The sequence below is a fragment of the Schistosoma mansoni genome, chromosome 6, assembly GCF_000237925.1.
Source record: "Schistosoma mansoni strain Puerto Rico chromosome 6, complete genome".
NCBI lineage: Eukaryota > Metazoa > Platyhelminthes > Trematoda > Strigeidida > Schistosomatidae > Schistosoma > Schistosoma mansoni.
The window spans coordinates 17,128,692-17,154,927 of NC_031500.1; the positions used below are offsets into that span (position 1 = coordinate 17,128,692).

General features: G+C 35.3%; 1 protein-coding gene across 1 annotated transcript; it reads right to left on the reverse strand.

The window, feature by feature from the left end:
• Positions 1 to 772: 772 nt before the first annotated feature.
• Positions 773 to 25,480, reverse strand: Smp_131320.1 (putative myst histone acetyltransferase; the record flags this gene model as incomplete). The annotated part of the gene is given in 12 exon segments (XM_018798435.1): positions 773 to 1,104; positions 3,052 to 3,085; positions 5,623 to 5,695; positions 10,925 to 11,184; positions 19,624 to 20,246; positions 20,798 to 21,214; positions 22,295 to 22,780; positions 23,401 to 23,628; positions 24,192 to 24,312; positions 24,814 to 25,140; positions 25,146 to 25,171; positions 25,268 to 25,480. Coding segments are annotated over 11 exon segments (2,910 nt in total). The 5' UTR covers positions 25,155 to 25,171; positions 25,268 to 25,480.
• Positions 25,481 to 26,236: the final 756 nt, after the last annotated feature.

Consider the following 26,236-nt stretch of genomic DNA (forward strand, 5'->3'; position numbering starts at 1 on the left):
TCACGTACCTGGTCAGCATCATCGATAAACATGGATGATCCGATGCAGACGCAAAGGCAAGGATTAGCAAAGTAAAAACATCATTCCTACAGCTGAAGAACATATGGAACTCAAAACAACTGTAAAACAATATCACAATCTTCAATACGAATATTAAGACTTCTACTGTACGGAGCTTGAATTTCGAGAAATACAACAACCATGATCGGAAAGGTACAAGTATCCCGAAACAGTTGTCTATGCAAGATATTCAATTTCCATTGGCAGGATACCATAAGCAATAGCCTAGTGTGAAAGAGAACAAACTAGCTTCCATCTGAAGAGGAAATTAGGGAGAGGTTGGAGGTGGGTAAAACATACAACACAGAAATCGCCAAACTGCATTGCGAAACAAGTGCTAAATTGGAATCCTGAAGGGGAACGGAGAAGAGAACAAATTGAATCGAGAATTGGAATAATACATGAAAAGAATGAATAGCAACTGGAAAGGATTGCCCAGGACAGGGTAAGATGCAGAGTGCTTGTGAGCGACCTATGCTCCTCCACGGGGGGTAACAGGCGTGAGCAAGTTATAACTATTTGGCTATCCTATGTTTACCAAACTGATTGTATATTTATCAATTAAAACAATAGCAAGATAAAGCATTTGATGTTATACACAGGACAGAGTAGGGTTTTTATTTCAGCTTAAACCACTAATCTCAATCGACTTCTTCTAAAATGACCAAAACCAGTTGAAAATAATAATAAAAATAATAAGAAGAAGAAATTATTACCTTCCATCTGCACTTAATGTAATTGTTGTAGCCAGTTGCTGAATGGTACTGGCTACATCATGTGGATCTATGCCAGTAGTAGAGCTGATTTCATGAATGGTAATGACAAAATCACGAAATCCAATAGATCCAACAGGATTTGCCAAACAATCTGAGTCTGTTTCACAATTAGGCATAGTTGAATTTAATAATTTACAATCTTTCATAGAACATAAAAGAAATGGTAGAACTTTTGATCGCCAATACGATTGATAGGAAAGATTTCCAAGTTGAGATAGTGGTTTTTCAGGTGAACCCGGTTGGCCTTCAATACGTGACAATAGAAAGCCTATGACAAATTGTTAAAAGAGAAACAGATTCTTAAGAAAACTTATATGTAAAATTAGTAAAAACCACTAAAGTGGTCCGTAAGATAAGAAATGAAGTTTTCATAACATTTATTGACTGATGAAGTGGGCTTTCGAGTATGAGTACTTCCACCACTTGAAATGTGCAGTCAAATAACAATTCCGTAAAGCGTGAATGGATATCGGGCAGACAAAACGGATTAGACATTGCATAAACAAAACTAAGATTAGAAATTAGGTTTGTATGTACACAATTGGAAGTCAACGACTTACTTTAAGTATCAAGATAGGCATTTAAATGTCACAAAAATAATTATATCTTGAAAAGAAGCTCCATATTATTTGAAGACAGTCCATATAAAACTCAATTAATGGCCTTCAACTATAGTCCTGTGATTTTTAGTTCTTATGTATTTCTTTTCATATCGAAGTGTTTTTCACACGTTCACCAATTTTAAAAGTTCCCTTAGCAATATAACAATCATACGCTCACTAATGACTGATTTCAAGATCAAACTCTTGGAGTTTTAATGCGAAGTCATGACCAGTAGAGTTCAACCATGTCGAATGTAGGACAGTTATCTCCTGCATGGAATGGATGGGAGTTGCACAATATTTTGAACTGATTGAAACTAAACATTGACACCGTTGGGTGTCGACTCAGTGGCCTAGGGATCAAGGGTTCGCGAGCAAGATAAAAGGTCCTGGTTTCGATTACCTGATGCAGGGCTGTGAATGTGCACTTCTGAGGAGTCTCAAACTATAATGAAATGGTCCTCCAAGGCTTCCAGATTTCTTCAAAGTTGATCTAGCTAAAATCAGTTGATGATTTAAACCATGAAAAACCACCGTTTCTGTTATTAAGACCATCTCCATTTCTGTGTTGCTTTCACTACTTATGATCATTGTGTGGAATTTCCAATTTATGTCCCTTACAAATGCGTTCACATCTAGTAAGAATAACATTCTCTAGACGTCTGTTAAATGCTTAACAGTTATTCGATTCAACTGACAGTTTCATTACATGTTAAACTAGTTTACAATTCAACTAATCATATCACAATACCTACTAAATTCTATTCCCTTGGCTTAGTTTTTATGTATTACTAATTACCTTGAATTTGCAGACTGTATTTATATATCTTTGTTATTGAATATTGATGTAAGAAATTCAGTTAAGGTGTTCATTGATTATAATTGCCCCGAAATGGCCTGGTACGGCCAACAGGGGGGAAAGTCAGCTATCCCTTTAGAAATGCTCTCACATGGCCACGTGTATATAGCCTCTGACAGGGAAGTCCTTCTCAATGCCTTATCGTGGAGGGGGTGTTGTTCACGAAATTGAGAGGACGAAAAGCGGATGTCCGGCGCTTTAACCGGTTACTGGACACGGAAAGTTCACCGAGAGGAGTTGGAAAACTCTGATTCCAAACTAATGGTGCATATGGGCTCCAGTATCCTGAGGGAACAAATGGCGTATGAATCAATCGTTGGTCACCGGCTACCATGGGACTGCATCTCCTCAAGATGCTCCACTGCCTTGTGGATCAGACCTTTAGGTCGAAGGCTCCGGTTGTGGCCCCCTAAGAAAACCACCTGCTTCGGTTTGGGCACCTGAGCATTGTCACAGCCCTCACACAAATCTCATTTGATTTGTGTGGCGCATATGTATCTGGTTCCCCTTTGTATCAATATTTATGTGTTTAAATAAATAAATAGATAAATAATTGATTTTTACACGTACCCATTTTGCCTATTTCAAATTCATTTTACATAAGCAATTCCTTAAGAAACATTCATAAAAGTATCCTATATAAACACTGACAAAAATCGACAATAGAACAATAGTAATAACAAAACAAACAAAAACACACACATACAAAGAGAGAGAGAGCAACAAAAAAAACTCCCCCCCAAAAAAAACTTACTGAAATCAATTAAAAATCTTCCATATGCTTGTTTCTGATACGGAGGTAAAACTAATATACAACTTAAATTATATTTTTGTATAGAACGTTTCTCTTTCGAGAAATAACCAACTAAATGAAAACATCGTTCATTATTATCATTATCAGTAGTATCATTATGATGATTAGATTTTTCATTAGATTGTTGTTCATCTGTTATATTATTATGTATAGTAACTACATAGAATAAAAATGGTTCAACATCATAATATAATGTTTTATGATCTAAAAATAATTTAGCTAATAAACATAATTGTTGACAATATAAACGTGATGTATAACCATCGACTTCAAATACTGATATATTATTACAACGATAGATTTCATTACCAGGTGGAAAACTATATGGACATTTTTCCTTGAATGAAAGAAAAAAAATAGGAAAGAGAAAAGAAGAAAAATATAATGAAAATTAGAAATGATTATTAATAAAACATATAAATGATATTTTCATAGTTGAAATCATGAGTTAATTGAAGTTAGACCACTATGAAAAACCTGGAAGCACTGGACGGTCGTTTCGTCCTATTATAGGACTCCACAGCAGTGTGCAGTTAACGATCCCGCCTCGCGAGATTCAAACCCAGGAACTACCAGTCTCGCGCTAGAGAACTTATTGTCTAACTTCAACCAATCTACGAAGTTTGAGCAACCGTTCACGAATTGTCTTCAGTGAGTCGTTATCTCACAACAGATGTGAACTCCACTGATCATTGCTTCACACTAGAACTCCAGGACATGTATCTTGAGGAGTCCCATAATAGGACGAAACGGCCGTCCAGTGCTTCCCAGGGTTTTCCATGGTGGTCTAGCTTCAATTGACTCATGATTTGCACTCATATTAGTTAGGGTGAGTTTTTTAAATTTGGAAAGCTGTCTCAATATTTTTTAACTGTTTATAGTTTGAAAATTGTGGTGTAACTCGACTAGTGGTGTTTGAGTAAAGACTTTTCATAAGGTTTATGTACTTCTATGGTACACCTTTTAGTGAAACTGTCTTATGACTAATTGATCAACGGAGTTAAATGATGTCTCAAGATTAAGCAGTGAAACTTTAGTAGGTATGTGAAGTTCCAGAATCTGATCAACCGGGCCGATGGATATGGAGCATTAACCTAAGATAGTTGGAAAACCTTGATTCCAAACCAATAGTGCACATGAGCTGCAGGATCCTAAGAACAAATGAGGTATGAAACTATTGTTGGTCACCTAATACCAAGGGACTGCATCTTCTAACATTACTCCACTTCCTTGTGAATCGTCCTCTACGTCAAATTCTCGAGGAGTGTCCTCCTAAGAAAACCACCCGCCTCAGTTGGGGCGTTCGGGAATTACTCCAGCTCTTAAACAAATCGAATGTTTTGTGTGGTGCATATGTATTTGGTGCCTCCTTGTAGTAATATTTATGTGTTTAAATAAATAAATAATCGCGAAATCACATTCAGGTCTAAGACTATCTTGATTTCCCTAGGTTTGCAGTTCACGAACCCTAATTAAAGGAAATATGATTATTGAGACTAATGTTTGAGACACTTGTAACTCATTTTACTTATAGGTGGTGTTAGAAAAGGTCGACCCTAAAAATGCACACCACGCCTTATCCCACGGATATCTCTTTCCGGAAGTAAGGTCTCACAACAAGTATGGAGCTAACACAAAAATTACTCACAAAAAGGTGATGTGTGACTGACCTCAAGCGGTTATCTCTTGAGCACTACGGTCACGTTCTCAGGTCACTAAGACCAACTCTAAACCGGTTCCCTTTTCAGGTACCTCCAGAAGAACCCTTCCACGGTGTGGGCAACCGGGAAGTGATAACCACCCTCATACCTGTAACAGCACTCAAGATCATTGTATTCGTAATCGATCCCCCTCTATAATTCCTATTATTTCTCCTACATCGACTTTCAACACTAAACTTCCCCCTCAAGTGTCACCAAGACCAACGATTCTAGTGCGCAAAACACTGTCCCAGGTCTGCTAAAACCTCGCTCCAAACTACACATTGGAGCCTTCAACGTACGTATCCTAAGTCAAATCGGTCAACAGGCCTCCTTGGCTAAGACCCTAGAATCTCGAACCATTGACGTATGCTGTGTCTGCGAAACACACATACAAGATCCTAGTATGATCATTTACTTGACATCACCTCACCAAAACGGAGAGGCGACGAGATACACCATCCGTGTATCTGGCGTCTCGATGGCTAGTTCTCGTGGGCTTGCAGATGTAGGCATAGCACTAAGTACGAGGGCAGAACAAACACTATTAGAATGCATCCCCAGAAAACCGTCGCCTATGTGCTGTCCGACTAAATGGCTCCGTAAGAACTTGGAAGGATAGGGACACACGTCGTTGTTTTTTCGTCATTTCACACAGAAATTTGGAGGTGAAAACCAGAAATCAGTTAAAACGGTATGAAAAAAGACCATTAAGTATCCTCTTCGATTCCATGAAATAAACTACTCTACATGCTTAGAAAAAAATACACATATTTATTACTGACCAATATAACATCAGGATAAAACTTACAATATGTCTTAAGTAGACATTGCGAGTCTTGATATATTTCAAACAAAATTCACATATATACAACAATGTAAGCCTAATGAAAACAAGATGAAAAATAAATAACACAATTTATGTAAATTTTTAAATGTAAAAAGGAACTATACATTCCTAAACACAAGTATACAATCTATGACAAAAATCAAGAAGAAACACACACCGTAAACTAAATAGTGAACAACATCGTTAACTGTAGTATACATTAGAAGGAAAAAAACTCTTCCGACAACTTATATCAGTCAGTCAGTCACAACGTAGAACTTCGTACGTATGTACATCAGTTCGAGTTGCTAAACCACATTAGCACAGAGATGCAGTTGTCGATTCAAATCCCATAGTGGTAGAAGTAGTAAGAGTATAAGCAGTAATCCGAAAGATTAGGGTTTGAAGATGTTATTCAAGGAGTATAATCCAGTGAAATAAATTTGGAAAGAGAAAAAAGATAGAGACATGAAGAATTCAGAAGATTAGAATTAGGTTGAACACAAACAATGGATGGAAGGAAGGAGCCAGGAACTTTCAATCCATGTAAGGAAGTATGTTAAAGATAATTTATTGGATTGTAATCGTTATTTTAAAATCCAGACGTCTCATCATACAAAGCAATACTGTTATCAACTAAGGGTATTTCTACATATGAATACAATAAATGATTTAGTACTTTAACATCAATCTACTATTACTGATGAATAGTTTTGCCTAGAGTGTTGTTCCTAGCATCAAGTCCATGAAGTCATTAACAACTCGACTGAATAATGTTGGTAGGTGCAAACTATCAGATTAGGGCCGGTGCGATTGTCGTGACTAATGACTGGAGACGTTGGATATAGCTGGAAGTTGATTGCAATGGTGTAGGTGCATTCATTCTTTGTTTTAAAATGAAAATCCATTGTTTTTTGTCAAATTACATTATCTTTGTCTAATCTTTCCTACTAAAAAAAGATACTAACATTAATTCTGTGACTTTGGCGTTTGTCTTGATAATTTCAACTCACTTTGTCGATATGAAATGACAACTTGAAACGATATCCATGTATTTAACACTAGGATACTTATGACTGACTAGTGATCTTCAATTTGATAATTTCAATAGTTGTCATATTTATTAAATGACATCTTAGTAAAAGCAACTGATTTACTCGGTCAACAAATTAGAAGCAGACAACGAAAATTAGGAATAAAAAAATGAAGTACCATAACGACTAAATACCTAACATAGTAAATTAAAATTCAAATAAGGGTTGTTCTGAACAAATAAAGGATAAGAAAGTATAAGTAAGACGTAAAACCTAGCAGTGTACGAAGCACGTAAACAAACTTTATGGTGCTTTCGAATAATTAAAAGGAACAGATATTGAAAGTTGTTATTTTCTATTCTCAAAGTAGTTAACATTCGAAGATAATTTTCATTGACCAATAAAACTAAGAGGAAAACCATTGAGAATAAAGGAGAGCATTAGCAAACTTTTTAATCTTTTACCTATCCTTAAATTACTTAACAGTCCAAACCTATAACTATATATCCGGTTAGAACCAATAACATGGAAGGCGTTGGCTCTAGTTTGAATACTACTCCACCTACTTCAGTGTGGACAACTAGATAGTATTATTAGCCTATCTACTTAGAGTGTGGCCTATACACGAATATCTGATATATGAGTTGATCTAAAGTTTTTCTGAAGAACTTTCACGTATCGTGAAAAACATAATAAATTCAGGCCACGAGCAATGTTCACACTTCAAGTTTATTCAATAAAAGGTATCACGATGTGTCCTATTTGCATGTCACTATTTCCAACTAGAACTTCGGGAAATCCATCTTAAAAACCCTACTTCAGTTTGGGCATCCGGGCAGTATCACAGCCCTCATACAAATCAATGATAACTATAACTGGTTTCATTTTTTTTGTGTGGCGCATAAGTATTTGGCGCTCCCTTGTATCAATGTTTATGTGTTCAAACAGACAAATAAATAATTTTTTATATAGTTGAGATCATGAGTCAATTGAAGCTACACCACCATGGAAAAACCTGGAAGCACTGGACGGCCGTTTTGTCCTATTGTGGGACTCCTCAGCAGTGCACATCCACGATCCCACCTCGCGAGATCCGAACCCAGGACCCATCAGTCTCGCGCCAGAGCACTTAACCGATAGACCACTGAGCTGGCATCCAACGGTGTTAATGTTTAACTTCAACCAGTCCACGATATTTGAGCAACCATTCACTATTATCGTCAGTGATTTGATATCTCCCAACAGACCTGATTGAACTCCACTGGTCACTGCTTATCACTTGAACTCCAGGAAATACCTCATGGAGCCAGTCACTAGTCAGCATATCATCATTATCAGAAGGGGGTTTTGTGGAGATTTTAGTAATTTTTTTTATATAGTTGAGATCATGAGTCAATTGAAGCTAGACCACCATGGAAAACCTGGAAGCGCTGGATAGCCGTTTCATCCTATTGTGGGACTCTTCAGTGGTCTATCAGTTAAGTGCTCACGCGCGAGACTGATAGGTCCTGGGTTGGAATCTCGTGAGGCGGGATTGTATATGCGCACTGCTGAGGAGTCCCACAATAGAATGAAACGGCCGTCCAGTGCTTCCAGGTTTTCTACGGTGGTCTAGTTTCAAATCACTCATGATCTCAACTATATAAAAAATCACTAAAATCTCCACAAAACCCCCTTCAAATAAATAATTCTCAACATAAGCTATATACATTAATAAGTAATAGAAAATTGTATCCAAATTTTAGTATAAAAAGCATTTTTTTTTTAAATAATTTAATTCAGTTGTATTATCCGAAAACTATACAATATACATATACATATACATAGATATATAAATACAAATCGATTAAAAGTTCAATATACATATAACTAGTTCAACTAAAACAATCTATCCCAAAGTAAGGTCAAAATGACCAAAATAAAATCATGTGTCCTATATATTATTACAACAACAACAAACAAACAAAAACAAAAAAGAACTGAAATGACAAAAACATTATGAAATCAATAAGTTGAAATACATTAGTTTACTTAGATATATAAAGCATAACACTCAAACCCTAGCCTTAACCATTTCATTAATCTATTCGTAAATGATTGTTTTACTGTATAAATCACATTAAAAAAGTTATTCAAATGTTAAGCTACATATCATCGAGGTATCTCTGTAAGAAATAGTAACATATTCATGAATAAAATCATCTAGATTATCATGTAGTAAAGTCAATAGCTTTTAAACGATGTTGGGTTAGATGATAAATATGCAGTATCATGATTCGATTGAAGTTATATAAATGATTGTATGTTTTTACTCAATGTCTTAAAGGTTAAGAGCTTACTGTGATAACCAAAGATTCTGGGTTTAACCTCCGATGGGATTGTAAGTTTGTATGGTTGAGAAGTCCTATACTAGAATGAAATAACTGTTTAGCGCTTTTTGCCCCCGAATGCCCTAGTATGGCCGAGAGTGGGGAGAGTCCGCTCTCCCTCTCCAAATGTTTTCACATTTTCACGCGTATATAGCCTCTGCCACAGAAGTCCTACTCACTGCCTTCTCGTGGAGAGAGTGTTGTTTACGAAATGGAGAGAACGAAAAGCGAGTAATCGGCGCTTTAACCGGGTTGGTGAACATGGAAAGTCCACCTAGAGGAGTTGGAAAACTCTGATTCCAAACTAATGGTGCATATGGGCTCCAGTATCCTGAGGGAACAAATGGCGTATGAATCAATCGTTGGTCACCGGCTACCATGGGACTGCATCTCCTCAAGATGCTCCACTGCCTTGTGGATCAGACCTTTAGGTCGAAGGCTCCGGGTGTGGCCCCCTAAGAAAACCACCTGCTTCGGTTTGGGCACCTGAGCATTGTCACAGCCCTCACACAAATCTCATTTGATTTGTGTGGCGCATATGTATCTGGTTCCCCTTTGTATCAATATTTATGTGTTTAAATAAATAAATAAATCAGCGCTTTTCGGTCACCACAACACTTTCAACTAAGGTCAATTTATGGTGTAAACTTTAAAAAGTACTATTGTTAAAACACTTAGAAAACAATTTGTAGAAGGAACAAGAAGTAAAAATCGGTTAAGAAAATAGAAGCATGAAATGATGGGAAAGAAGTACATCTGGCATTCAAATAATGTAAAATATTAGTCAGATAAAGTTAGCATATCTACGAACTGTAAACAATCTCCAGACATATCGCTGGAATAAAAACTAGTTTTACACACGGTAGATAAACAGTACGCTGTTTTAAGCCCCAGATCGTTGAGGCAGTCGAGCAATGCTGAGGTTAGACGTAAGGATAGTAAATCGATTAATAAACTGATAAATCTTTATCAACTAAAGTGATTGGGATATGTACTACGTCTCCCCGATCACCTCCTTCCTCGTCAGGTGATGATGATCGGTATAGAACGACGTTTGAAGAAAGCTAGGAAATGCCAAAAAAGATGTCATCCATCAATGAAGTCACTGACTGTTGAAATGAACAATATTGGTAAGTCCAAACAATCTTGGTTGACGCGTGGGTGATTGTCGGAACCAATCCTAGGATGACATGGCCCAGAATTGGTTACAATGGTATAGATTCGTTCGATCTTTGTCTCCGCCAAGATGCCAAGTTTACAAACTATTAAATATTTTTTATTGCACGAACACATATTTCCTCGAATCAGATCGTCTATATTTAAACTTTCCAACTACCACTGATACTGTTACTATTCTGGTATCTCGCTTTGCTGATGTCATGTGGCAGCTTGAACTGATGAACGCAGGTTCCAGTTTTGACATTACTTATGACTGACTGACTTTAACCTCAGACTTGTATCACCATACCGACTATAAAAGAATGAGATAGTTAGTGACATTGAAAATACGTATGATAATATCTACACCCAATCACTTCCATGATCTTATAGACGCATTACGCGATCTAATATACAGTCATGAACTTCGCCTCGATCCTGTTCACTTAATGTTACCAGTTGGGAGAAATTTAAAAAACAAACCAATAATTAGTGAACTTCAGCCTTTTCATGTCAAAAACTACGTTTAAAACGGTATCGTAACACTGCGATTTGTGTCCTCTTTACTACAGAATATGTCGGCGCTCTTATTCGACATAATTTACGGATAGCTACTCTTCTTCTCATTACGAAAAATGTCAATAAAATCCCTCTGATTTAAATTTTAAAATTGTATTACATTCCAAAGTACTTCAAAAATAAATTAAACTTTTTTAAACTAACCTAGCATATTCTGAAGGATAAGGAGCTGAATACCAAGTAGTTATAACATAACGACCAAGTTGTATTTGAGGCGGGTAACGAGCCTCTTCTATCTTTTCAAGTTGTTGTCGTTGATGATGAGCATCATTCTCGTTGGAATCTCTGGGCATCATCAACTGATTTGACGATAGATTCAAGGATGAGTTATCCATGGCAGCTAAAACTCTAGGATTATTTGCAGGTGGAAGAGATAAGCTGGATTCAAGAGGTTGTGGAAGACACTGTTGAAAAAAGAATAACATATAATTCTCTCAGTGATGATTAAAAGTGTAATGAGGAACAAGGATAATAATAATAACTGAATTTTGAAACTCACATCCGATAAAATGTGAAAATAGTAATCATAGGATCTGGGACCATTTTAAAACTTTTGATCAACCTATTTCGGATAAATTTACCACAAAAGTATCTAATAGTAGTGAGAAGTTGAATTTCTGTTCAACTTTCCAATATTTCAGTGCTGTTTATTTACATTCCCTGGAACCCATGTAAATTTTTCCCTTCTAGAATTAATTCTTTTCCTTTTTTGTTGGTTTTGTTCCTGGGTTATTGATTAAGCACAAAGAAGTTGGTGAGGTTGTAAACCAACATCGACTGAAGTGGTCAGGATGTATGCCATGTATGACCAATCACCCCCTACATCAACGTACGATATTTGCTGGTATGGAAGTACGTTGAAAGAAAGCTAGTGGGGGCTAAACTAAAATATGGCGTCAGTCCATCACGTCACCAACAACTGGTGTGAGCCACGTTGGTAGATGTAGACTATTTGGTTAAGATTTTAGTGATAACCTTAATCAATAATTGGAGACTTAGGGTGATATGGATCAGAATCCCCCACAATAGTATAAACGCATTTACTCGCCATCTTCCTCTCGATCTTGAATCCCAGTATTCCTTTCTAAATGCCGCACCATTGTCTTTCTAAATTATATCCTCAGTATTTTGATCTTTCTTATTATTGTTATCACTAAACTAATCCGATCCCTTTTGCCATTCCTTTTTTTTATTTCATCTCATAGTGCTTATGTAGGTACAGCAACTTGGACAAATGCGCATCAGTTTTAGACTCCACGTTGATGATGACTGATCTGTCAATCACAAACATAATTACTGATAAACCCAATCAGCTATAGACAATTAATACGTAAATAGAACAAAATACGTAATACTATTTTATATACAAGTAATAACAATGTCAGTAATTAAATTTATGGATAATCATAAATTTGATTTTTACTAAAAATTCAACTGGCTTTCTAGAGGACTGTAGGGATATACGAAGAAAAAGTAGAATGTACCAGTTCAAAGATAATGTCATTGGTATTGTTTTAAAGACCAAACAACCCAAAAAATACAAGAGGAATGAAAACTATACAGAAAGTGTAAAAGGATAAGGAGTAGGTATTCAACTTTACAGCGTTTACAGTGAAGCACTTTTATACACCTTGACAATCCAGTCAGACAAATAAGGAATTGAACGGTACAAATTAATGTGCCAGGACTGTGTTGGTAACACAGTTATTATTGAACGGTTGTGTCACTTAACTTTCAAGTTCATAACTAAACTCAAGTTACTGGCTTAGAAGGGAAGGTAGTGTGTACTGTGAGTACATTGAGTAAACACAATTCTATGGGAAGGCACAATCACTTCCGTATAGGAACTGAGATTAAGTGTTAATAAACTCAGTTGATCACAATGATTTGAAAATCGATAACTGAATATTTAAACCGAAAATAATAAGAATAGGGGAAAACAGAAAAATAAAAGACACGAGTTAATTCCTCGAGTGATGGCCAATGGAGTTCAACCATGTTGAGCATGAGATAAATAATACCAGTAATATGGAAATGAATGGTTGTGCGACATAGCGAGTTGATTGAAGTTAAACATATAAACCACTGGTTGCTAACTCAGTAGTCTAAATTTCAAGCGTTCACAACAAAAACCTGAAGGTTTTGGTCTCGGTTATTCATTCGGCAGAAGATGCACACTGTTTACGAGTCCTAAACCAGAATAAAACAACCATCCAGTGTTTCCTGGTTCCCAATCAATATTAAAAACTATTTGTTTAAATGATAGTGATAAATAAACATGATCACGTGAAAAAACGAAAACAACACATATATCTGTTACGTCAACAATAAAAATTAGTTCACTTTGAGAGATTTATGCCTGCCTTAGTAATACATGTTCAAAAGACTCTTATTGGAACCGAAAACAAAACTACAAGGATAGAGGCAAACACAGTAGCCTTTTATATTCTCAACATATCTTAAATCTACTAACAAGGCTAATAGCTGTAAAAATTCTCTCTCCTAATTTTAATATAAAGATTCTCAGTCGAATCATTTTATTTTTTCTTCATCGACATCCAAGATGCCGTAGAATTATTTAACTAGTATGAGTGTTAAATAACTACTACTCGCAGCTGCTTGACCATACAAGACAATGGAGAGAAAGAAAAATCACAAATACCAATGGTTCCTACATCAAAACTTGGATGTTTCATTGACTTAAAGCAAAGAGATTGTCGTGAATAAGGTGGTCATAAGTTTTTGATAGACTTTTATTCTCTGAGCTGGATGGTTTGCTCATGAAGCTCTTATCGTTCTTCTGGACGACATCATCAGCACAAACTTCAGGTAGAAGTGAAGTGTCCGAATTTCTCTACATATGACTCACAGCTTGTCCTATACGCCTCGATGCTGATTAGTTTTTATTGAACACGAACCTGTCATTGTTTACTTCTTTATTTTGTTTGTATCTCTCATTGGTCATGAGTTCTGGTTATAGATGTAGAAATAGTTGCCACTTGACTACTGTCCAAACCGCGGAAGCATAATGTCATTACAGGAGCATATTGAAATTACTGAACGATTTCGATTCCGATTCTATAAGAATTTTATTAATACTTGTACAAGTGTTTACTAATCCATTGGCGAGGAAATATCACCAATTCAATTAATTAACTGGTTAGTAATTAGCTATCCTGTTCAACAAATACTAGCTTCACACACACACACACATATATACACTTGACTTATGTATATCAGTCGATGGGTGTGTGTGTGTGTGTTTGTATTGACCGATTTAATAGAAAACGAAGAACTGATTAACCAACTAACCGACCAAACATTAAACTTTCTTTTAAAAATAAATGAAAAAGAATGAACTTTGTTATGATAATTCGCTAGAGATATATAACCATATCATTTGTTTTAACAGGGCTGGAGAAAAGTAACACTATATGTATGTATGTGTGTGTATCTAAGATAAAGAGAATAGAGAAAACAGAATAGCATAGATACAAATGAATTCATTGTGTAACTACATAGTTTTTTTAATAAAAAAGCATTAGTGCTAATACAAAAGAACAAGATAGTTTTTGGCATATACACATGAACATAAATGGGAAACTTAATTATTAAAAGAATATAAAAAAAATAAAATCAATCAATCTATCCTATTTTCTGATTCCTCACAATAAACATACTACGAGAAGAAATGACGAACAGAGAGAGAGAAAGAAAGAAAGAAGAGAAGAAGTAAGGAAAGGATACAAAGTTGTAAGTGAATCTTGATTTTTCTCTCTCCTATTTATTGAAAAAAGAAATAATGATACCTCTCTACCTACGAAAACTACCCCCACTAACAGAATATTTTATATGGCTAACTGTATATTACATATAATATATACATATATATAATTAAGAATAGAATACTAGTCTTTTATATCATATAAGGAACAGAAATGGACTATTTATTGATCAATGGTAATAACAGTAATATTTATTTATTAGAATTAAAAACAATTTAAGCTGTGTTGACAAATAAAAATCAAGTGATAAAAATACTAACCATCTAAAAGAATATACTAAAAGTAGAGTAGTGACTTGTAGTTTAGTGGTCATTTCCATGACTATGGAATCAGGGAATGCAACTTTGAAAAGTGGCTCAAATAGATAACAATGAACGGTGTAAGTTTAAATCTCGCGAAGGTCATCATGTCCTTCAACAACGGCACAGATACACCTGACTAACAAAGAATAACGAGCATGAAACCTTATCGATCTCATTCAACCATTTAACATTACAACATACGCTTCTGTTAGTCAACATACTGGTTAGCAGCTCCAGTAAGTTATGCACTTAATCTTCGTTTTTTTTAAAAAAAAAAATAAATTAGATACGTGCTACCTGATTCCTAACTATTTACAAGAATGCTCAAATGCAATTTTATCATGTATATTTTGGATTTCGGTAATCATATCACATGATAAATACGGTTAACTTTGGAACGAGTAAATGCGGATTTCAAAGGAATGGTAACTCATTTTATCAAGTACAAATAGTTAAGTTTGTATCTTCAACTTTTCATTTGGACAATGGAGTTTATCTAAACTATTTTATCACTTATACTGAAAGAGAAGCTGAAAATTGCAAGCATTGGATTTTTATGTTTTTTCTAGGTGTTTTCTTCTGTGAAACAAACTAACTTTAAGAGAATTAAAGTAAGTAAGAAAAATGAGTATACATAACTCCATAGATTACTCTGAATGTAACCCCACAACATATTTTATGAATGCTGTTAAGTACTTGAGTCATTGTAAGAGTTCCTTAATTGAAGCACTTACTAGATACGATTCCATCAGAGCGAATCAGAGTATGCTTTTCGCCTTTAGACCAATGATACATTCTGATCAATAAAAATTAACCTTCAGCAGTGAACGAGATAATCCTTAACACTTATTGGGCCCAGGACGCATGGTTTCCTCTAACCTAGTATTTAACCCAAAGTAGGAACACAGCTAGGTAATCTTGTCTTCAGATATTTTAAACACTTATGGGTTTATAGACATGAATTACCAGACCATAACACAAAATAACTAGGAAACTATAGTTTATACGCAACTAAGGCATAAATGATGGAGAATAGAGCAAGGAGTGAATAATTAATTAACAATAATTAAGTAGTAGTAAAACGTTTAACAATAGCTGATGAATATAATAACAATTCTTCGCAAAATAATTCCAAAAGTTACAACTTCTGATATTTACTCTGTTTCAATAACTATGAAAATGTATGACAATGTAAATATAAGAAGATATTTTCCGGTTCGCTCCGTTCTACTTTATAGGTATGTAACATAACAATTAAGACAAGAGGATATTCGTAGGTTACCAGTATTTGATCATTGACATTTTCGAAGCATTGATCAAGTACTTTGGGACTGCTGAGTAAGCAATGTCTGAGTTAGGAAGAGAGTAATAGGTAAAGATGGAAAATGCAATGGTAAGGTAGTAAACGTTCATCAACTGAGGTGGTCGAGATATGTGTTTCGTAAGCCCAATCACCGCCTACCTCGACGGGCGATGTTTTATGGTGTAGAAGTAGGCTGGGAGAAAGCTAGGGGTGGCCAAGCCAAAACATGGCATCAGTCCATGAAGTCAATGATGATTGGACTTGGTCATGTTAATAAGTATAGACAACCCGGTTAGGGTCCGTGTGATTACTGTAATCAATGGTTAGAGACTTTGAATGACATGTCTCAAAAGCGTTTGCAATGGCGCAGGTGCATCTATTCCTTGTCTTCCCCGAATTCTGAGATTCTAAATTCCTCGTAACTTTTTTTTGTTCTTATTACAGTAATTTGTATTTTCGAATCGTATCTTCGATGCCTAATCTTTCTTATTGCCACTGATGCTGTTACTACCTCTACTAATCTGGAATATGTCCTAAAAATTTAATCTCTCTGTGCCGACAGGCTATGGCGAATTGAAGTGACGTACATACGTGACAGGTTCTACGTCACAACTGACTGACTGGGAGAAGTAAACATTAGTGTTGAAATTTAAAACTACTACCTATTTAAGTAATGGGCATTCTAAAATAGTTAGGAATATCAGATAAGTAATCATATATGTTGAAAGACCATTCGGTAATGTGAAGTGAGAACATGATTAGTATAAATCTCAAATCATAATACCACTATGTACGCAGAATAAATTACAAATATGATATCAGTGAAATACAAAACAGGTATACTATGCGGACTTAAGGTTTGTTTCCTATCTTTTATCCGTGGATTATAATATAAGATATCATATAGCCCTAAATAAACAGTAAAACAATCAATAAACAGAGACGTTCCAAAAGATTTAAGATATAGATCAATTAAGATAGACAACGTTCTGATAACCTCAAACCTTATATATATATATATATATATATATATATATATATAATTTTATTCAAACGCAAACTTTGTTACAAGGGAACACCGAATATATATACACCCCATAAATCATTGAATTTTCGCGAGGACTGAAATACTGCCAGGGCACTCAAACCGAAGCTGGTGGCTTTATTAGGAGGACACCCGGAGCCTTTGACCTAAAGGCCTAATCCACAAGGCAGTGGACCAACGTTAGTAGATGAAGTCCCATGGTAGTCGGTGACCAGAAATAGGTTCACACTTCATTTGTTCCTTCAGGATACTAGAACCCATGTGTACTATTAGTTTGGAATCAGGGTTTTCCAACTCCACTAGGTGAATCCCCCATATCCACAAACCGGGTTAACGCACTGGACATTCGCTTTTGGTGCTCTCAATTTTGTAGACAACACCCATGCCTCTAGAAAGCAGTGAGTAGGACTTCCCTAGCAGTGGCTGTATGCGAGTGGTCATGTGAGAACATTTTGAGGGGGGAGAGTCTACTCTCCCCACTCTCAATCACATAGAATAGCAGAAAATACTAGTTATCATCATCATTATGGGTATCTGAATTTCACGCTAGTGTCAGACAGACATGGTTTACTCTAACTAAAGTCAGTTTATTTTATTATATTCACTGCACAGCACATAGTAGCACTTAACACAGTTTTGATAGCTTACAAAATCAATGTAATACATTTACAATATGCTGTAATATAAGAAAATGTGTCGTTATTATTTATTCAGTGAATATGTAGTAAACATTTAACCACACCCATTGCTTTTAAGTGTAACTGTAAAGAATAGATGAGCTTAAAAAAAATTTAGTACAATGATGTCTTACAGCTATACCCATTTAAAAATTAATATGACATAGAGCTGAAAAACTAAGAACAATGATTTATCCAATTGTACAGTCAGTCATTCAGCTACATCGTTAGCACAACAAGATGAACACCGAATTCATAGAAGTGTACACCAAAAACTAACTCCTAATTTAAAATCATTAAAAAAATAAGAGAGTAATGACCTTGAAATGAGAGTCCATGAAATACTCTATTATGAAATCCATGCATTTAAATTAACAATTCAGTCAGTCAGTCAGTCACAACGTAGAACTTCGTAAGTACGTATATCAGCTCGAGTCGCCACACCACATTAGCACAGAGATGCAGTTGTTGATTCGAATCCCATAGTGGTAGAAGTAGTAAGAGTATAAGCATTAATAAATTATTTAAATTAAATCAGAGTTGAATCGTTAGTATTACATTTGTATAAAGTTTCAGAAAAAAAAGAAGACAAATTTATTTACAGGACATGCATGTTTGAATAGCTTTTGTTTTTCTATTATACTTTATAAGCAGAGATGGATGATGGATAGTAGTGGAATCCAGGACGCACGTTTTGTCAGCTAGATGTACCTGGAACCCAGAGTTGATGTTTATTCTGGGACTCGAACACCGTACGATTCGCTTCAAATGCCATCACGTTATCCACTTGGCTACTGAGTCCAGATAGCCACTAGTTTGTGCTATGGGATGAAGTCCCAAACAGGATGAAATGCGAGTACTGGATTTTACTGCTAGCCACCATGGGGGATTCACCTAGTGGAGTTGGAAAACCCTGATTCCGAACTAATGGTACACATAGGTTCTAGTATCCTGAAGAAACAAATGGAGTATCAACCTATTTCTGGTCACCGACTACCATGGGACTTCATCTACTAACGTTGGTCCACTGCCTTGTGGATTAGGCCTTTAGGTCAAAGGCTCCGGGTGTCCTCCTAATAAAGCCACCAGCTTCGGTTTGAGTGCCCTGGCAGTATTTCAGTCCTCGCAAAAATTCAATGATTCATGTGGTGCATATATATTTGGTGCCCTCTTGTACCAGTGTTTATGTGTTTAAATAAATAAATGAGATCGATAGTTCGACCAATTCGAAATGAAAGTAAGACGTGTGACATTGAAGGACTTAAACTACATGGGACTCATCAAAGACATTTTTTATCGCTTCGTATTTTTGATGCTGTTAGAGAGATTCTTATATTCCTGATACATGAATTATGTCAAATCATGAGTTGACTGAAATTATAAACCTAGTTGACCTTCGGTAGATAAAATAGTCACTAAAAATAGATCACTTAACTGAAATGACCAAGTTTAATTTAGGTAAGTGGCATGAAGCTTTTGGACAAGGATTAACAAAACAAACCGAAATATCGATCTAATACTCTCTGATCTACCATGAAGATTTAGAGGATAACGTGATGGAACATTAGCATTCTAATTTATAAAGAGTCCATAACTCATCGCACTGTACATCATAAGTTATAATTGGTTTAGCTTAAAACTGAGTTGTATACAATGTATATTTACACAGTTGTCTTTAATTATTTAACTGAATGATGAGAGTAGAATAAAATACAAGTGGAAGAAACTTACAGCTTGTACATCAGCTTGAATTGAATGAAATAAAGCACGATTTTCATCCGATATTGTGCTCATCTCTGGTGCTTCATCATTTTCTGAATCAAAATAGGTAGCGTTGTTGTTTGAAGTAGACAAAACAACTGTGCTACCATCTCCAACTGGATTCACTTTTGTCGTAAGCCTTTTGCCAGTTAAAAGGTCATTTGACCTTTTACCTTCTGCAATATTTTCATTTGAATCGTTATCATCATCGTCGTCACCATCATCATCAGCGTCTGCTTCATAAACACTATCGTTATAATCCTCTTCATCTGAAATGATTTCACGCCTAAACGGTTTTCGTTTATTTCTATAATAATAAGATCTTTTATATTTGTTTAAACGTCGTCGTCTATTGGAGTGATTAAGGTTAAATTTACTATTAATAGAAGTAGGCATAGTTTGTCGACGTAGTCGATGATGAGATTGAGATATGTGATTGTATGAATTACTTAGTGTCAAACAATTACTATTATCATCATTAGTCAATTTCGACAGACGATGTTTTAGCGGGTGCCGCGTTGTTTTGCTTGTGGAATTCATTTTGCATGAATTTGACAATTGGTCAGATCGACCAGAAACATGACGACATTTGACTAAAAAAATGAGCAAATAGTAATATTTTTTTAAAACTAACATACATGGTTTTAATATATTCTGTTGAAAAGATAAACGAATAAATAATACGTAAGTTCGGAATTTCTCTATCACAGACTTACATTAACCATCAAAGTCACCCTGAAAATCAAAAAGTGTTGAGATGTTTATGTTTCAATTCCGGTTACATTACCAAATCATAATCTTCAACTAATTCGTAAATGGAACAAACAAACTATAAGTCTTACAATAACCATAGTTTCAGAGAACTATGGAGTTGTTAGTGATTTTTCAACTACTAACTCGCAGTGGTATAACAAGGATGCCCCCAACTAATTTAGTAAATCCGTAAGAATGGCAAGATTATTGCAGCACAATGGTTTATGCCGCTTCTTTTACGACTTATTAGATATTTCTACCATATTAAAATCTGAAAGAGTAAACTGATCTTAAAAGTATTAAGAAGAATAGGGAAACCTTACAAAACCAGAACATTCCTAACAAGAGCAAAAAATGTAAGGATAATCGTAAGAGAAAAACATAAGATTACCTTGATTCTCATTTAATTTTTCTGAGGCCACACGAAGAGTTTCACGATTGAACAAACCAGTAGAAGTTCCACCCCTAGTAGCATGAATTGACTTTAATTCCCCAAGTGGGCTGGTCTTGTTTTGCTTAGCTTTACTGCGAACAAAATTTTCAGTGCTTCGAGATGATAAAGTACGTTTGAAGTATTTCTTAATTTTTGTTTCATTTTTAGACAATTTGTTAAACACTTTACATGATGAGGTAGTGCTTTGATCAATTAAAACATCTGTTTTATCATCATTGTCATCATCACCGTCCATAGATTTTCTACTATGAGTTTCAAAAGATCTATTTTGCAGTGGTTTTGATCTATCACATGAACGCAGCAGACCTTGCCAAGCTAAACTTGCACATAGAGAGGAACGTCGAAGACGTGAAACTGTAAAAAATACAAATCCAAATAACAATAATAATTATAATAAGCATTATTCTAAGGATTTCAAGTGATACCTAGAACTCAAGTGCAGATATCAATTTTATTGAATACTGAAAGTTACTTTAAATATTTGTGATCATATAATGCTGCATATATTATTTTCAGCTCACAAATTTTTAAAACTGAAGAAATGCTCAACCCTGACCCCTATAGAAAAATGACATGGCATGACCGAGGATAAATGTATGTTCCTTTCGCCATATGATATTCTATATCATCGTTGGACAAACTATACTTCAGATGAAACAACTACTCACATACTTGATATTAAAGTGTTTTCAAAATAAAGTGAAATAAACGTACATTAATGACTAGATTCGGGTCGATTGAATACTAGTAAATATGGATGAACTCAAGGATGTACAGATCTGTAACAGTTATTCATTATCAAAGAAATTTAACTCTCAATCTAGATCAAACTTGTGTCTTGAATCAAGGACTTGAAGAATTGTAGGTTGACGTTTAACGATAAGTAACTTCTACTATTCATGCAAATAGGTACAATCATAATTCTCACTCAAAGTGTAGGAATAATAAAGTCTGATAAACCCCATCCAACTTTATTATCAACGCCTTTGCTTAGCTTATTTAAAATTATCCTAACAACATAGTCACACTGTTGTTGTCTCCGTGTGGTTGGTGCTATCACTATTTGTGACTCACACAAGTAATTAATATTAGAAGCATCAATATTAACGAATTACTATTACGTTAAGAATATGTCAGTTAAAAAGAATAAATGATAATCGTTATTACATTAGTTAACACAAACCCAGTTAAGAATTACTTGAGAAAAATGTTTAAACCATACTCTGGTCACAGTTTAGATATCATCAAATCTGATTACATTAAATCTCTGCATTAAGGTCAATACATGGAAATAGCTATAAACAGCTTTATGAGAAGAGTAATTGTGACATACAAATCCAAGACTCACTGAGCGAAACAAATAACTGAATACTATGATACAGAAAATATTATTTAAATCAGGAGTAAATAAAGGATGCAGGTTGAGAAAATTACCTCGTTTAGGAGGACTTTCAACTTTTGTCATTTCATTTTCAGTAGACAACTGATTTATAGTATTTTCCGTTTGAAGAGGAGCTTGAATAGAATTAGTTGACTTTCTATTTGATTTAGAGCCTAAAGTCCAATCAGTCAGAGATTTCTGAATTAAACGTTTTGACGGTTTGCATATAGTTGTTAGATTATTACCAATTTGACTGCTTTCAAGTGGAACAGGTTGTTTAACTTCCGATGTTGAAGTTATTAAAAAACTCGGCCTCGATGATTGTAATGCTTCATTATGTTCAATGATAGGTTCTGGTGATTGTTGAAAAGAAAATGATAATGGTGCTGTTAGATAAGCACCACTGACATTGGCCGCTTTTTTCATCCAGTCTATTTCATGTTGAGTTAGCTGATCACAAACTTGAATGGATCGTAATCTTGGATCCATGTTCAAACATTCCGTACCGGATTGTGAACAAATAGGACAAGTCCACATACCTGAAATAATTTGAGACATAAAACTATACAGTAAGAATACTCAATAAATTTTTATTTGTTATAGATAACTAAGCTGATATCTACAATATCCTTTAAAATACAGAAAATTAACTGACGCCCAGGTTACGGCATAATGATACTTCACAATAAGTTACATTATATGTATGCGTAGGGAGAAAAGAGGTTTTATCAACTGACTCATCAATACATTAAAATATGTTTTGAGAATTACGGTCAACTTCCATAATAAATATCACCAAATAATGTAATATTCTATGATTAATAAGATTTTAAACTCCGCCTGTAACTGTTCTAAGGTTATTGCCAGTTTCGAGTCCAGGTAAAGGAGGAGGGTTGGGCGTGAGGTCAGCAACCCCGTCCCATAGAAAACAACCTTGCTGAAAAACGCTAACCAAAACAAACAAATTAAATCGTTTAAACTCTGCCCTCTGAGTTGAAGAATCGTCTTTCAGAACAATTATGACGCTTAATGGTGTAAGCCGTTATTCTCGGGAAGTCACGAGGCCGATGCCCCTTCTAACAACCAAAGCAACAATTAGTATAAGTATATGGAATAAGATTCTAGCAAAAAAATAAACGTTTTTACTTGAGAGGTTTACCTTCTGGAGGTTCTAGCATATTAGGTTCAGCACATTTAAGATGAAATCCTCGGTCACAAACATCACACAATAATAAATCAGACTGAGGATCTTCCTTATCAGGTGATGGATTTTGATCTTCTGAATTTGACTGACACAAACAACATCTCTTACAGTCGACACAAAGCCAACGAATTGAAGTAATGCATTTAACTAAATCCGGTGGCATTTTGAGACAAGTCGGATGACCTGAAGATGTTTATTTTTTGAAAGATGAAAGTTGAGCAACAATATAAAATACAATAAAGTAGGTAATATAAATCAGTTAAATAAATAAATATGGATAAATACGAAATGATAACTCCTGAAGTCCAGCCTCTTGGCTCTAAAACTAGTTAGCACAAAAATGGCACACAATGATTAATCTTCGAAATTTTCGCTGAATAGATCCTTTTACAGGGAATATACATCATAATGAGGAAACAAACTCAAGTGAACAAAGTAAAACCTCAACAGCAGAATAATATAGGCGTATATTACTTTATTTGATGATTTCTCACTAAATGTTAAGAATACATGTGAAAAACTGTAACAATATATTACTGGACTAGGTAATAGCTTGTCCCAAATAGTAAAAAATCTGGTCTTCTCATCATTAGACGGATAACAGAGGTTACTTAGACGATTCTAGCATTGAAATGATAAACAGAATAGTCTACTTTTTAAGGCTGTATAACCGCGTTGTTAACAAGAGGTTACAACATCCAAGCAACGAGTCGTTTATTGATAAAAAATTCAAATTTAGTTCATACCCGACTGCCCACATTCCCAACAGGCAATCATTTCTTCCGCAGAGTTAGTTTTGTTGTTCAGTTCTGACGTACCCAAACATAAGCCACATATTGGAATCACCTTGGATGGCCTGCGTAGCCTCTGAAATAGAAAGGAAATTAAGAATGTGTCAGAGAAGACACATTGGAAGACTGACAAGATGATAAAATAAAACAGTGTGGTTTAGTGGAATAACTTCTCTGCTGTACAAACTCGTTTAACAAAAAATTCGTGTTCGGTGTTGTATTATCGACAATACCACACTGGTTTTAGCAATCATAAAAACTACACGGAAATAGGGGGTCATAGAGAACAGCAACTGAAAATGTTTGGTTGTTAGAGCTAGATTGAGTCAGATTACACCGTTGATAATGGGCTATATCGCTTACGAGGTGACGATACAAAGGATGACTCCTCCATAAAGTGGTATAACACCATGGTATTTTTCGCAACTAATGACCATGAAGTACAAGTAATCATGATAATCCTATACAAATATGAGGAAACTATTCTCTGGTACAGACTAAAACTTCGGCGAAATTGCAATGTTGCCCACTAGATTAACATTAATACCCGAGCAGAAAATCAATGTGTAAAACTCACTCTGTTCAGAAGTCCCCGAGATTTAACGGAGACAGATGATAATTTGGCTTCAGCTCCATGAGATGATTCAGAGGGCGTTCCTGAAGCAGTCCTTTGCCTGAGAGTTCTCTGCCCAGAACTCTGACAAACACCAGTATATTCAGTAGGACTTGAGTTCATTGGGGTATTTACATTATCATGACTTCGCAGAAGAGGTTCATTTTCAAATTTGGGGGAATATACGACAGGAACAGGAGAAAGAGATTCTATATTGCTTGAATGACCTTGGTCTAATTCTGTACACCTAATATCACCATATCGTGGAGAAAAACAAGACCGCTTCCTGGTATTCATCCTTTCATTAACGGCTTGAAATTATCTGTATAGCAGAAAGAATTTTCAATGATTTTGCCGAGTACAAGTGACTGGTGAAACGTTGTAATAAGTATAAATCAGAACCCACTACTGTATTTACCTGAGAACTGAAAGAGGTATCTCAGTAGTCTATGCACTCCATCAAATTACTAGATAAGTGAAACCCAGCTCCGTTTACTAGTCATTTCCTGAAGCCTGGTGCATGTGTTTATAAACAACTAACTTGCATCAGTCGCAAAGAATGTTTTATTTACTTGGACAGAGAATACGGGATTTCACTAAAAGGTCCAGACTAGTAGATCGAGAACATCAGCAACAGCGAGTTTTTAGTATTGGTAAAAAAGACAATGGTAGACGAATCAATATAACTCTCCTGTTCAAGAGTGAACCTGATGGAAATTTCAAGTGTCACATTATAAACACTACTGTGAATTTCGTCCGGTTTGAGTGCAGGTACCCCAAAACTATATATATATATACTTTGAATACAATTCAGTGAAATATTCCATTTAAGTTCACAAGTATCATACCATACTTCTAATTTGATCTTTATTATTCATACTGCAAGTAGAACTAAATATGAAACACCAACTAGACTTGAGGCAAGTTATCAAAATGGAAGAACCTCAGAAAATGAAAAACTTAGAAAAGAAAAAAAGAGCAATAAATCATTACCAAGTATGTAGCCCGTGAAAATAAAAAACAACAGCAAACCATTTAAAAGCCGCCAATACTTATAGTAAGCGCTAGTTTAGGGCAAAGATATTGTATGTCTATTCATTCAAACTCTTCAAGATTAGATTGTACTTGCTAAAACTGAGCAGGCGATCACATCACTTTCCTCAGTAGGCTCCATCATTTGTAAAAGTCCGTTAGAAAAGTGATTATACCGGGGTTGAATAGAGTCAAGTTCTACAGATAGGAATAACTCTACCTGAAGCCACTCTGGTGCTGTAACCTGGAGGTGCTTGAAATCAGCAAAACACATTGAACACGAGTTAGACAGCAAAAACTAGCTCCAGGATAGCTGCTGCTATACTCCGGCCATGAAGAAGAAAATGCTCCACAC